The 14184-nt window shown below is 39.7% G+C and overlaps 2 protein-coding genes across 2 annotated transcripts in view; both read right to left on the bottom strand.

The window, feature by feature from the left end:
- LOC115380205 (predicted GPI-anchored protein 58) overlaps positions 1-908 on the bottom strand; it is a 20220-nt gene extending 19312 nt beyond the window's left edge. The window contains exon 1 of the mRNA XM_030081296.1: positions 615-908. Coding sequence (XP_029937156.1) covers positions 615-678 — 64 coding nt within the window. The 5' untranslated portion in view covers positions 679-908. The remainder of the gene's footprint in view (positions 1-614) is intronic.
- A 1219-nt stretch (positions 909-2127) lies between these two features.
- Positions 2128-13077, bottom strand: snx4 (sorting nexin 4). The gene is made up of 14 exons (XM_030081435.1): positions 12925-13077; positions 12092-12216; positions 11651-11792; positions 10002-10151; positions 9844-9891; positions 9513-9568; positions 8298-8370; positions 8005-8066; positions 7194-7259; positions 6928-7017; positions 6201-6300; positions 5818-5963; positions 5261-5375; positions 2128-4808 (listed from the first exon to the last, which is right to left on the bottom strand). Exons 1-14 carry the CDS (start codon positions 13015-13017, stop codon positions 4761-4763), a joined length of 1314 nt encoding a protein of 437 aa, XP_029937295.1. The 5' UTR covers positions 13018-13077; the 3' UTR covers positions 2128-4760.
- Between the last annotated feature and the right edge of the window lie 1107 nt (positions 13078-14184).

The following is a 14184-nucleotide window of genomic DNA, read 5'->3' as shown; positions in this document are numbered from 1 at the left end:
CAGTAAGGCAAACATACTGAAGGGTGTTTTCATTAGACAGGCAAAAGAAAAACACCACGGATAATATCAGCCGCTTAATATCTTCCCCAGAAATTGAGCGGCGGCCTCTTTTACACAACACACATCTCAATTGTCTCAGATCATTAAAATCATCCACTAACTCGTCTGCCTCTCTGTATCTACACCTCCACCGTTGCGGCTGGTGAAAGGTTTCATCAGGGAATTAGTGAAGGATAGTGTGCTTTCTACCTGGATTCACCTCAGCCGTGCACTTCATTAGACAGAGTGAGAGGCCTTGGCATTTTATACACTGAGTGTAGACAGGCGATGGTGAGGCAGGGAGGAGAGAGAGAGAGAGGGGCAAAGGGAAATAGAGAGAGACAGGAGAAAGAAAGAGAGAGGGGGAGAGAGATTGAGGTAAAGAGAGGCAGAAGGCAGGGAGACAATGAGGTCTACAGAGACAGGTACATGATAAATAGATAGATAGATAGATAGATAGATAGATAAAAAGAGAGGGAGGGAGGCAGGCTGGCAGGCAGACAGACATGCAGCCAGACAAAGAGATCTGATATTGCTGAGGCACTGGGCTGAGCTGACTGGAAATAAAGCCTTACCTTGTGCCTTGGTGCTTGTGGCCAGCAGGCTCCCTATTAGCAGAATCCACAGGTATGACATCATGGGAACACGGTGTTCTGGCTGCGACTGAACCGGGGTCCGGACTCCTTTATTTCGGCCTCAAAAAAGGCTAATTACCTAGCTTGGAGGTTACGGAATGAACCGGGAGATGCGTCTGGGTCACTGTGCCTGTGCGTTTTTGCGCGTCGGATCAAAGCCCGGCGTCTCCAAGGTGGGGATGCTGAGTGCGCGCCTCCGCTGAGCTGTCGTCCGCTCCCTTTGTCTGGATTGGAAGAGCAAGACCAGGCTTTATTAAGGGGGGCGGGTCTCTGTTTCCCATAGACAGGCAGGCTGAATAGGCAGACAGACAGGCAGACGACAGTGTCTGGTGGTAACGCGCTGCAATGGCATTTCGTTTCTTACTAATTAGTATGGTAACGAGTTGCCATTTCGATAGCAGCGATATTACAGCTCAAAGTGAATTATTCTTATCCACCCGCTGACTGGTTTAAATGAGAACGAAATTGTATTATCCAATTACAGGCTATTCTTCGATTTAATTAGTCGTCGCCCGCTGTCACTAATTGGTTTACTAAGTTTACTTACTATAGATTATTCGAGCGTGGAATTACATTTAGCCGACACTAACTGGTCTGTTATAGGCTATAAGATAATCGCTATCTGTTAATTCCTGACTGTGTAAGGCAAGTTTACTGAAATCTTAATGGTGCGTTCAGGGCACATCCGTTCACTACCTTTTTTTTGGTAATCAGTGTTAGAAAAACAATTTTCTCATTTTCTCCCGTATGTTTCTATGTATAGAATAAGGGGGATATTTACCACAGATTCCCATCATTTATCATTTGGTGCGTTCAGTGTGTTGTCTCAGTCCTAAATTGTTCAGGCTAAGTAGGGGATGCAACTGCGAGTCGGTATTATAAATGTCTTGTCATTATAAATGTTTATTTTGGTGGGATATTTTGTTAATTAGCAATCAGAAACGTGTGTGCTGCAATCAGATGAATCTATTCAACAATAATAATAAAGGGAAAAAAAAAAAAAACACTTAATAAGTGATGAGGTTTTGTAGTCTGTAGTCCACCATAAATTATGTTCTCTTAAAACAAGTAAAACAACCGCCTGTGGCCTGACCCAGATTACTCAGATATTCAAGGTGTCAAGATAATGTTTGATGTTTTAGTCTCAAAGCAGATAGAAACTACATTGGAAACAGATGAGTGACTCACCTCATAACTGATGTTCTCGGGGTGTGTGTGTGTTCGTGTGTGTGGGAGCTTCCAGACATGTTATCGTGTTCCACACCTCTGAGACAACCTCAACTATTTCATGTCAACTCTGCGATGTAGTGATGTTGCTGTCGCAGAGAAACAGCCAGAAAGTCACGTACACTTGTACTGATGAGAGGGAGAGAGAGAGGGAGGGATAGCCTCATGCCTTAACACTTTCTGTCTTCACCATGCACTATTTAGTAAAACAGAAATTCCACTGAAATCATCTTAAAAAAATCATTTATTAGTGTCTTAGAACAATGATTACAGAGACATTTTAAACAAGTAATCTTCCCCCTTCACATAATCATTATAAAACATACATTAAAGCCCCAGTTTGAGATTTTCCCCCCCCATTTACTGATTATAGTTATATACATATATTCTAAAAGGGTTGGACTTGCTGTTGGAAACTAAGCTCTGCACAATTTCCAAATGTGACTGTAACGTAAACCATAGATCCATTCTGCACCAATGTTTCCCCTCTTCTCCTTCAAGAATGAAAATTTCAAAGAAAAAATGAGTAGTATGGTGGCATACAGCAAGATTCTGAGGATGCAACAAATCTGCAGTCACAACTTTCCACAGTCTGATCAATCCTTTTCAGGCAAAGTGGTTAAAACATGCCTCTGCATGTTCTGTGTCCTCTCTTCATGTCTACGCTGTTGCATAGTGACAGAAATGGCATAACAATGTGTGGCACTTAGACAGTAAGCACAGAGCATCAAACACCCTCCCTGTTTTGTCCCTCCTGTCCTCTACAACATTCACAAAAAAACAACAATTTAAAAATTAAGGCTAGTACGTTTTCTGGAAAAGAGAAGACTCAAATATACATCTGCATTTGTGTTGTATTCTGCAACAGGTAATCTGGGTGACAAAAAGCAGATCAGGTAGTTTGTATGAGTGCCACTTTTCAGTCTTACAAAAGTCCTCCATTGAATTCAAAGGAAGAAAATTGTAATCTGAAACTTCAAAATGCGAGGCCTTATTGATTGAAATATACTGTACAGAATATATCTTACTCATGCTGTTTGGCACAAAAAATAAAAAATAAAATCACCAAAATATGGTCAACCCTGATCCTAACGCGCACCCACCTGGTCTGTACTATATGAGTACTTGGTCACAAGCCCTTTGGTATCTGTCCTCAGTAACTACAGCATCAAAACTGACTTCAGCATGAAGACATTTATGTAAAACAGAAATGTGTAGTGGTTTTGTAATACAACTGTGCTCCATGTCTCCTTTCCTTTTAAGCGATTTCTAACATTTCAGCACCTCAGAAGGGTTACAAGCTCATTTCTGGTAGATCATTACATTAATATCAAACGTTTTCAAAAAGATGAAGTTTCTTATTTGAGCAGCCGACTAAGATGAAAAAAATTACAGAACACTTAACTACAGTTAATCAACAGAGGAGGATTACGGCCACAAAAAAACCAAACCAAACCAAAACAAACAATAATAAATAAATAAATGGAGTGCTGAGAATAATCTTAGAATCCTGAGTAAAAAAAAAGGCCACAATTCTGAGATTTAAGTCAGAAATCTGAGAATAAAACCAAAATTTGGACTTCTGAGTCAAAATTAAGAATTTTTACTTCCTTCTCACAATTCTGACAGTTATCTCCCAATTCTGAGATTAATCTAAGAACTCAATTTTATTATTATTGTGTGGCCCCAATCCTCTTGCATACTAATCCTTAAAAGGCTGATTTCCAAACATCTGGACTTCTGGCGAGCCCCCATTTAAATACGCACTACTGTTGTGTTTGGGAGGCCTGGAGACTGTCCCATTACAAAATCTGTGGGTTCATGAATGCTCTCATGCATACTTTTTGAACCCTTTTGATGCAGAAACTTAGCAATTTTTCAGATTTGAGCAAAGGGAATTGCCAAGATTTCTAAATGAAAATACATGCTGTGACGGAGAGAAAATTCAGTATGATAGAAATGCCAAGTTGTGCTACATGACAGCATGAAGGTCACTGGCACTGCTATTTGTAACGAGGGGAGTAACAGTTCTGTGTTCTGCTAGCATTAAAACATATTCAACACCCAATTTCAGCATCATTAGTGAGAAAACTTTACATGTATGTGTAGAATAAGCAAAATAAAATAAGAGTAATAAAAAAAACACTTCAATTTGTTTCAGTTTCTTTAAGGTAGGCAACAATAAAAATGGGCCAAAATAGAATCACTAATTGAACTGTATTGCTTCTCACCACTGACTAAATACTAAGAAGCAGAACAGCTGTGCACGTATGTTCAAAGTGAGAGATAACACAAGTGAGGGGGGACAGGATCTGACGTCTGTGGTAACCACTGCATGAGTATTTCCACCTTGCAACTCTATGCATTAGTGCTGTAGGACTTTCCAAACAGTTCTTCTTAGGCATAAAGCTAGCTGTGCAAACAACAAGAGGAACGTATAGAAGAAAGCATGGGAAAAAGTGTACTGTGTAGGATAGTTACATCTGCCGGTAGCAGAATGCATGTTAAGTGGCACCGTTAAGACACTTGGCTTCACAAGGCATGGATCAGCTCCATTTTTCAAAATGGTAGTGACCTGGAATCATTGTCACAATAACAGAAAGAAAGAAAGAAAGAAAGAAAGAAAGAAAGAAAGAAAGAAAGAAAGAAAGACAGAAAAAGAGAGGGAGAGAGAGAGAGAGACCGAGCCCAAGAGAGGCATTCATTCTGCGTAGCAAACAAACTGAAGGCAGTATTTGGGCTCCTGTGATCCACCTCCGTAAGTCAACAATAACACAGTTGGTTGTGAATCCCATTCTGGTCTGAATAATCTGATTGGCTAGCTGGTTGGGGGGAGAGTCTGATTGGCTGAAGGACATCTCACATTTTGTTGAAACACTCCTTGGCATTGGACCACACCTGGATTCCCTGAGACAGTGAATGTGTGAGGGAAAGTGAGAGAAAGACAAATCAGATCCACAAAACCAAAGATACATGTGAAAGTCAAACTTCTGAGGAAGCCCTATGTAACTGCTGGATGTACTGAAATGCCTACACACACATCCAAAGGAGGACACTTTGTGTCCGAATGTGCCCTCTGTTTTACTGGACCTGTGGACCCTCAGCCTCAGAATGAAATTACACAGAAGGACCATATGATACTGAATCAATCATGTACAGGTCATGTTTTTAATGATGTTTTATTTGCTATCTGGTTTTATCATGTCTTGGTGTTATGTCTTTTCTCTTGTGTTTTCTTTATTTGTCTAAAGCACCTTGGTAAAATAAATAAATAAATAAATAAAATTAAATTACAACAATAACAATAATAACAATGAAATAAAATAAAATAAAATAAAACTATAGATCACAGCCCATACCTTCTTACACATGCTGATCTGCATGATGGCATAGCTGATTAGTGCCTCTCGTACATCTCTGTCCTTCTGCTCCTTAAAACGCTCTATGTCTTCCCAGGCTGTTCGCACAAACTCTCTGAAGACACATAAGCACCAGACAGACAAAAACAACTGTTACTGTCATTTATTTCGGGTTGCCAAATGTGTAAGAAACCCAAGGAAAAATAATGTATTACTATTTATACTCCTATGTCCATAGTTGAAGCTATGTTTCATGCAGTCAAACACATCAATTGGTTTCGTGTAGAGGAGGGATAAGACATTTCAGCCGCCATATTCCGAATCAGGGGGAAACTGTTTGACCACAAACCACAATATAACGCCACTTTCGTACTGTCATGTGGAAACTTCCACATCATTACAGCCCTAGAAGGGAACATTAGTCTGAAAAAAACGTAAGAGAGAGAGAGTGAGAGGAACAAAGAGAAAGTGAAGAAAGAGAGAAAGTGAAGAGAAAGTGAGAGAGAGTTGCAAGGCAGACAGTTTAGGAAAAAGGAGAGAATCAGTGTTTAGCTTACTGGCACTCTGTGTTTTTGTCTTTGAGCAATTCCTCTCCCTCCTGGATGCTCTGTTCCAGGGCTGCAAGCCTGCTCTCCCTCTGCTCCTGGCTCTCCTGGCCAAACAGCTTACTGGTCATCCCCTTCAGAGAGAACACACGCACAGTCTACACACACACACACACACACACACACACACACACACACACACACACACACACACACACACACACACACACACACACACACACACACACACAGTCAGAAGAAGTAGTTAAAGAGGGAGAGCATGCACATAGACCTCTCAATATGTGTGTGTTGTGTGTGATTTGCAGTGAATAGAGAGAGAGAGAGAGAGAGAGAGAGAGAGAGAGAGAGAGAGAAAGACAGTGTTGATCTCTTACCCCAGTAGCCAGCTCTTCTTTCTGTTGTTTCTTACTGGCTAGGTCCTGAGCTGCCATCTCCGACTCATACTGGGTCAAGTCGTGTTTCTTACATACTGACCTTTACACACAGACACACACAAATGGCAGACACACCTTTACAGAGGAATTCTGGACCTTTCTCGGCATCAACACAAATTTCAAGAAGACCAAATTCTGAAGACCAAAGCAATGAAAAATCCGAAGGTTCAGCAACATGTGGATAGTGCCCTCATATTACACCAAACAGGCAAATCAAAAGCGATTACATAATGAATACTCCAACCACTACTATTCCTTCAACTTTTATTCCTTCACCTAATTATAATGTGATAATTTGTCCTTCCCATCTGAAGATTCTCTTTTTTCAACTACCCCCTAGAATCTCTCTCTCTGGGATGGGAAGGCAGCTTTGTGGTTACAGACACTATCTCAGAAGTAAGAAAATACATATATTCTTATTGATATATTAGACCAAGCCTTTTAAATGGTTATTACTGCACATTTACGTCCAGATTCATTTTATTTTATGAGTCCTTTTCCCAACCATGTTACACCTTAAAGGTTGAAGAGAGAGCTGTTTTCTGGAAAATTCTTAATGTTATTCAAAACATTGTTCTGAAAACCTCTGTTTAAACATCAGTCAAATTAGCTGAAATGCACATTCCTGACAGACATCTCTTCCGTTTTCACTCCCACACACATCTACCTGAGAGCGTCGGCGTAAAAGAGGTATTCTTTCAGTTGGTCTGCATAATGTTCCTCCTCTTCCAGAATGTCATCTATAGACGCTGCGTACCTGGGCACAGGCAGGCAAAAAGACTTTCAGTAGAGAAGCACGATAAAAAACATGGTTTATATGAGCACAAATCCATGTGCGTGATTGAGGACCAGTGTAGCAACTTGTATATTTAGTCCATTACTACTAGCAGAATGTGTGTATGTACTGGACATGTGTGTGCGCCCTTTACTTACGTGTCCATGTGGTGGCCTGCACTCTGTAGTCCATCCCCCATCTCCCTCTCTATAGCGCTCCATTCACTGGTCAATACACCAACACAAAGGATACTCAACTGTTACTACTCAATGTTTCTCAGGGTTTGAAACCCTGATATCAAGTGATTTGGCTGGTGAAGCCATTTTTTTCCCATCATTTACAAAGTTCAAAGAGGTATTAGTATAGTATTAAATCAGATAGAAAGTAAGTTTCAAACAAATTAAACTAGAAGCTCCAGGGTTCTTACGTAAACCACCCTAAAAAAAAAAAAAAAAAAGTGGTGCCTTTATGAAAAAAGCCTCTAGGTATTGAGTTTATTGAGTATTTACTATCTGGTTTATACTTCTTCATATTTTTATCACCAACACCATCCCCTTCCCACCACACACACGCACACACAAAAGACCACAGTAAAAATGAAACATGTCATCTTTGGGCCAGTCAGGCAACCAGTAACACCCACCTCCTTGAATGCCAGCCTAAATGTAGGTTTATTTTTGAGTAAACTATGTCTGGCAGGGGAGCATGTTACTCTCTCTAGGCTACTGTTAAAAAAAAAAAAAAACAAGAAAAAAGAGAAACAAAACAAGAAACACCTTGGGGACAGAGAAAGAGAATTTTCCCAAGAAATTCAAAATGGTAGAAATTCTAATATGGTGTTAACAGTTCAACAGGCAAATGTGAAGATCAAAGGCAAGATGACTTGTTACTTATTTTCCCTTTGAGTGTAGCACCCCCTATGGGCCAAAAAGGAAGATTCTGCAGTGTCAACCAGTCCAGCCCTCCTACCTGAAGATTCTGCCATAGTTTCCATGGACCTTGTAGACCCCGTACAGCCTGTCTGCTACTCTCTGGGATAAACACAGTAAAATCAATCATGACTTACATTTCTACTTCATACTAGATAGTGCATCACGTAACAGCTATCTTTTTTGTGACGTGTGCGTATACATGATGGCTATTCATACAGGACAGGCAGACAAGACAAGGAGGGTGACGTCAACTAAACATGCAAACTTAAACCTAATAATACACAGGCCTCAGACAGTGTGTGTTTAAGGAGTGTGCGCATCCAAACTCACCGCTCGCACTCGGAGAAGTTGAGCAATGACAGTGCTCAGTTCGTCGCTGTAGTGTTTCAGGTCTGTGAATCGCCTAAATAACAAAACAAATGGGGGGTCCACAATCAAACAATCTGTGTTTATGTTTAATAGTATCTAAGTTTTTCTTTATGCGTGTCCATTTGCGTTGTGACACAATAAAAAATCCACCTCCAAACTCAATGGTGAATAAAACGGACTCTTTTCAATTTAAATATTTTCCATGAATAAGCAAATAAGCAAACCACCCTATAAAGTCACACAGGTAGAGCAATGTCTACATTCACTTCCTTAACAAAGACTGCTGTGTGTGAGTGTGTGTGTAAGTGTGTGGTAGAATGCCTTGTTTATTTTATTTTGAAGCAAACCTTCTAAAATAAGTTTCCTGATGCAGACACAGATGATCTAGGTATTCTGTCTGTGCACAGTGACAATCCAATTACCAGTGCCATTAGGTTTAGAACAATTAGCACTTTCTCTGCACTAGACAAGAGGTTGTGAAAATATCACAGTATTCCTGAATAAATCCAACCCACGTCACATACTGGCCCTGCAGCATATGAAATGAATCACCATGTACTGCCAACAGAGCACTTTCAGTAGAATACTTAGAATATCGCTTCAGGAAAGAAAAGTAAATAAAAGAGAAAAACAAACCAAAAAAATGTAAAAACTGTATGCAGCACCTTTTTTAGACAAATATGTTCATGAAACTGGATATGTAAGCTGCACAAGGCTATGGCTTTGATCTGGGGTTTATTTCAAGGTGCAGGATGTCCACTTTGTAACTGTGGAAATGAATTATGATGAGTTCTTGAATAATTTGCAGCGATAGGATTGAATAATTTGTTGAGTAAAACTTTGATATTGGTTCTTAAGAGTACCCTCTAGATGTACCAACCGAAAATCTCTCATTATTTTATGTCTCACTGCCCAATTTCCCCACAGGCATTATTAAAGTTTCATCAAATGTAATTATGAAGAACAGTTAAGAAGCTGTTCATGATCATTCCTACTCTGTATGCATCATAAAACAGGTCAGACAAGCCAGTGACATTGGTGAACAATGACAAATGGCAATGAGCATATGTCCAGTAATATATTTGAGGGAAATTAAGTAAAAGCAATTGCTCTTGTTAATCGTTGTGGTGTGTTTAACTTCTAGAAAAAAACATATTGTGAATGTTTTAAACTTACTTGTCTGGGTTCTTGACTCTGAACATAGCACTCAGAGACTTTAATCTGGAGTCAACCTGGTAGAGAACACATATGCATGCACACATTACAACATCATCCAACACAGGAAGACAGCATGAATGAGAATCTATGAATTAGTACTTGCACTATGATCCAGTTTTACAGTTATTAGTTACATCAAGTGACTGAAACATCAACAATTTTAGATAAAAGTTAATTCTGACATTATTCTATTTTAGGACTATGTTTAATCCAGCAAGGAGACTAAACCACGACAACATGAGATGGAAACTGGAATTCAGAGACAAATAAGGCACTGCTGATGGTGTACCTTATCTTGGAAGCCTGTTTCCAAAACCGCCTCTCTCCATCCTTTCTCCTGAGGAAAGATGACAGACAGGATGACCATCCGTATGTGTAGACATGCACTGAATCAAGACTGTGTGTGTGTGTGTGTGTGTGTGTGTGTGTCTGTGCATGTGTGTTAACCTCTGTGAGAAAAAGAAAGAAGATCTTGTCATTAGAAAGGACAGGATGGGATGCAACACGCAACAGGAAGTTCTCCAAGCCGACTCTCCTTCGCTCCACAAAGTCTGGGTCCAGGTTGTCTGCTGACAGCTTGTGCCACACAAACTCCGCCTACAGAGGGCACAATCAAGGAAGTAGAAACAGGAAGTGAATATCACCTGATCATAAACCTGAACTCACAGCAGAGGAATTTTTTGCCATTTTCATTTTGTAGGGTTCAGCGACAGCAGTAGGATAACAGACTACTGGGAAAAGAGCAGGGAAATGTCATATCAGCCTTTATAGAAACAAATACAACAAATATAACATACACTCAATTTCTTATAATATGCTCAATTCCTCATTTCTGTATTTATTGATGTAATATTTTATATGGTCATATTGTATTTTTCATTTCGTTTTCTACTTCCTATAATTTAATTCTTCTCTTGGGAATTTGAACAACTGCAACTGACTTCCCAACTGACTTATGATTACGATTCTGAAATACAAATGTGCAAAGAGAGCTGGGGTAAGACAATCCTGACTGAAGGTTCACATGCCCAAACAGGGCTGATCTTGCCTTCAGTGAAATTACATTCTATTCTCTCATTCAGTTTGCATCAACTCCTGAAACTAAACTTAGGGCCCTTTTCCACTGCATCCACACCTTTTAATAAAAAAAAAAAAAAAAAAAAGGAACTTTTGATTTTTTCCATCTGCCAAGGGTCCAGTTCCAGCTAATGTTTGGGTCCCTGCTTGACATGCAGGACTCATAGGCACCAACAGGACCCTGGGGTCCAGACTACTGTACTGTTTATCAGTACATGGTTACACACGTGTGTGTCACTGAGGTGACTGCTGGTGGGAGCTGGTAGCAGCAATGTTTGAATTCATTTTGAAATAGAAGCATTTTATTGTTAGCTGTCGATCCTTTGAAGCCAGATGGAGAAATAACAAGCCAATGATGAGGGAAAAATAAAGTTGCATACCCTTGTTAAAAAAAAAAAAAAAAATATATATATATATATATATATATATATATATACTTGTCTTTTTGAATTTGGTATATCAGTTGGCTTTACAGTCATTATCACAATTGTTACTGTTTCCACTGAAGTCTGCTGAGAAACGAACAATAACTAGAACCGGATCCAGCGCCAGTTCCTGTTTGCTCCCATTTGTGCACTCATTCATGTTTCTGAGGTGGAAAATGGCCCTTAAATGACGAAAGAAATACGACTCTCTGGTCTGACCCAACTAATCTGTTATTGAATTTCTGTCAATGTCAAATTTACTACATTTCCATTCAATATCACCATTATACTTGGATATATATATATATATATATATATATATATGTATATATACCTTATATACATATACATACATATATATATATATATATATATATATATATATATATATATATACATATATATATATACATACACATATACATATACATATACATATATATATATATATATATATATACATACATATATACATATATATATATATATATATATATATTTAAATTCATTCATTCACATTTCCCACAGTCCTACTTACTACCTATGTCACTCCTAGCACACTGCCATTCCTCCCTCCCTCTGACTGTCACTCACCCTTTTCTCCGGTAGTGGAGGGACGACGATGTAGGGGTAGGTGACGAGAAGGTAAGTTCTGAGCAGCTCAAACTCACTGTAGCGTCTCCACAGACAGTCTGGGGTGGCAGGCGTACCGCCCTCTGGGACAGCTTCAGCTGGTCTGCAGGAAGGGTCAAGTAAACAAACATTAGTAATATGATGAGGCTAATATTCTAATCAATACTCGATCCAATGTTTACACTGCATTACAGCTCCACAGCCATAAGAAAGTGCTTACAATGCGTACCTGGATCAGTTTCAATAACATGAAAAAAGTACAGTGAGGCTGACAATAACGACATCATTGTATGACTGACACTCCCTCTTTTGAATATATTTAAATTGTCGGCAGGGTAAGTACACAGGAACTGTACAGGCAGGCAGGTGGAACATAGGAAAATGCTATTGTTCATGACCCACCGTGTTTCTATGAGGTAGACAGTATAGGTTTCCTGCATGTTCATTGTGTTCTTCCCTGTCCTCTTCTCTGCCTCTGCCACATTTATCTCCATCTTCTTCAAAAGAGCTGTCCCTCTCTCCACCATCTGCACAGCAGAGGAGAGGGGAGGGGAGGGGGGTACGTGGAGACCGAGAGAGATAATTACAGACAGGCAGAGAAAGACAAAAAGTTTACAGACACACATATGGGGGGAAGGGGCAGGGGATCACAGACAGAATGACAGACAGATGAGCACACAGGGACAGTCAAGTTGCCACTCAGCAATATACAGCCTGTATCACAGGGCCGTGATAGGCGTGTGCAGGTCACAAGACAAGACAGGCAATCCACGACTCAAGTAAGCAACTGAAGCACCAAGAATACTACTTTTTTAAAACACAATTTGTACTCTCAGACAAAAAGTTACCAGAAGATTAATGGGAAACAAATAGGAAGTTCACTAAACTATTCCAGCTGACAACAAAGTTAAGTTGGGACTGCTAGCTAGAAGGCTAATGTTAAGTGTAAAGTTTGCAAAGTGGCCCAGGGCCATTGTTAGCAAAAGCAACGTTTGTTAACTTTGTATCTCTGACATTAGGTGGCACAGTTAGCAGCTAAATGAAGCTTTTGAACAAGCCTGATAAGTGCGAAACAGTTTGTGAAGGTGTTGGAGCTCGACTTTTCGAGGCTATCGTTAACGTGTCTCAACTCCGCTAGCTAACGTTCAGGCCCGGCCGGGGAGCTGCAAACTTCCCAAAACACGGTGTTGAAGTGTGTCAACAATGTTTCGCAGGAGCAGCGATGCAAACTCTACCGTGTTTATGAAGTTGTTCTCTGATTCCGCTGAGGTAATGTCGGTGTTACCGATCACAGCCACTTCTCCGCTACTTCCAGAGTCTGCCATCATCTTCCTCTTTGAGTCCTGCTGCTGTTGTCAGCTGGCCCAGCGAGCTGCACACTGCGCATGCGCGGCCGGGCCTGAGTCTGAGCAGCCACCAGTGTACTGATGTAAACAGCGTGTGTCAGTGAAGTCACTCAGTCACATGGAAAGTCCACACTCAAATGCTGTCATGCACATTTAAAATATTAGAAATGCTAAATTCCAGTTCCAAGAACAAGAAAAGCTTCATGGGTCATCATTCAAGAAGAATAATAACAAAACAATCTATTTTTTTAACAATAAAAAATGAATGAGTATTATGGCTGAACAATACAATGGCTGGTCAGCTCTCACATACTGAGTAATCAGAATTGGATGTTTTGAAATTTCAGTAGTGTATCTAACTTACAATGCAAGGTGTATTTAAGCACAACAGGACTGCAGTTTCCATGTATTAATCTGCATGGATTAAAAGTACAGAATAAAGGTATGAAGTGATTGGTGTGTCCTTATATCCAGTTCATCAAAGATTTGTTCACTGATTGCCTCTGTGTAAGAGTGTTTGTGCAATTTTACCTCAGATGTTGGAAACCAAAATTCCCTCCTGCATCTTCTTTTTTCTTTTGCATCTTCTTTTGACACTTGTTGATATCAAATTATGGGATTTTGCGCGCGCGTTTGTGTGTATCTGTGTTGTGTGTGTGTGTGAGTGTGTGTGTGTGTGTGTGTGTGTGTGTGTGTGTGTGTGAGTACCTAACATCTCTTGTCCTAGTGGAATATTTAGCTGATTACCAAGCTAATGTGGTCACAACGGGAAAAAGTACAGGATTGAGTGATTTCAGAAAGTTTGTCTTCAGTCATAAACCAAGGCTTTGACATCACATCATCATTTAAGGGAAAAAATTACAGTTTTCCCTAATTTTACAGTTGCAGTTTTCCTTAATAAATTCCCTGCTCTATTAACTTAATGACTAAAAAAACACCTCTGAAAAAGATCCAAACGGCCTACTATATTAATTCCTGTCTTAAATAGGTATGCTTTGTTGACGTAATGTGCTTAGCTACATTTTAAATCAAATCAAGACTCTACATCCAAAGCTGGACTTAAATATTTTTAATCAGCAAACACAAGTCATTTGGTTTGAATTTGTTTCTGCTTCTTACAATGTTTTCTTTTGTAAAAGGTAGTTCAGT

This window comes from Myripristis murdjan, chromosome 21, assembly GCF_902150065.1.
Source record: "Myripristis murdjan chromosome 21, fMyrMur1.1, whole genome shotgun sequence".
NCBI classification, from domain to species: domain Eukaryota; kingdom Metazoa; phylum Chordata; class Actinopteri; order Holocentriformes; family Holocentridae; genus Myripristis; species Myripristis murdjan.
This window is presented reverse-complemented; position numbering and strand designations above follow the sequence as displayed.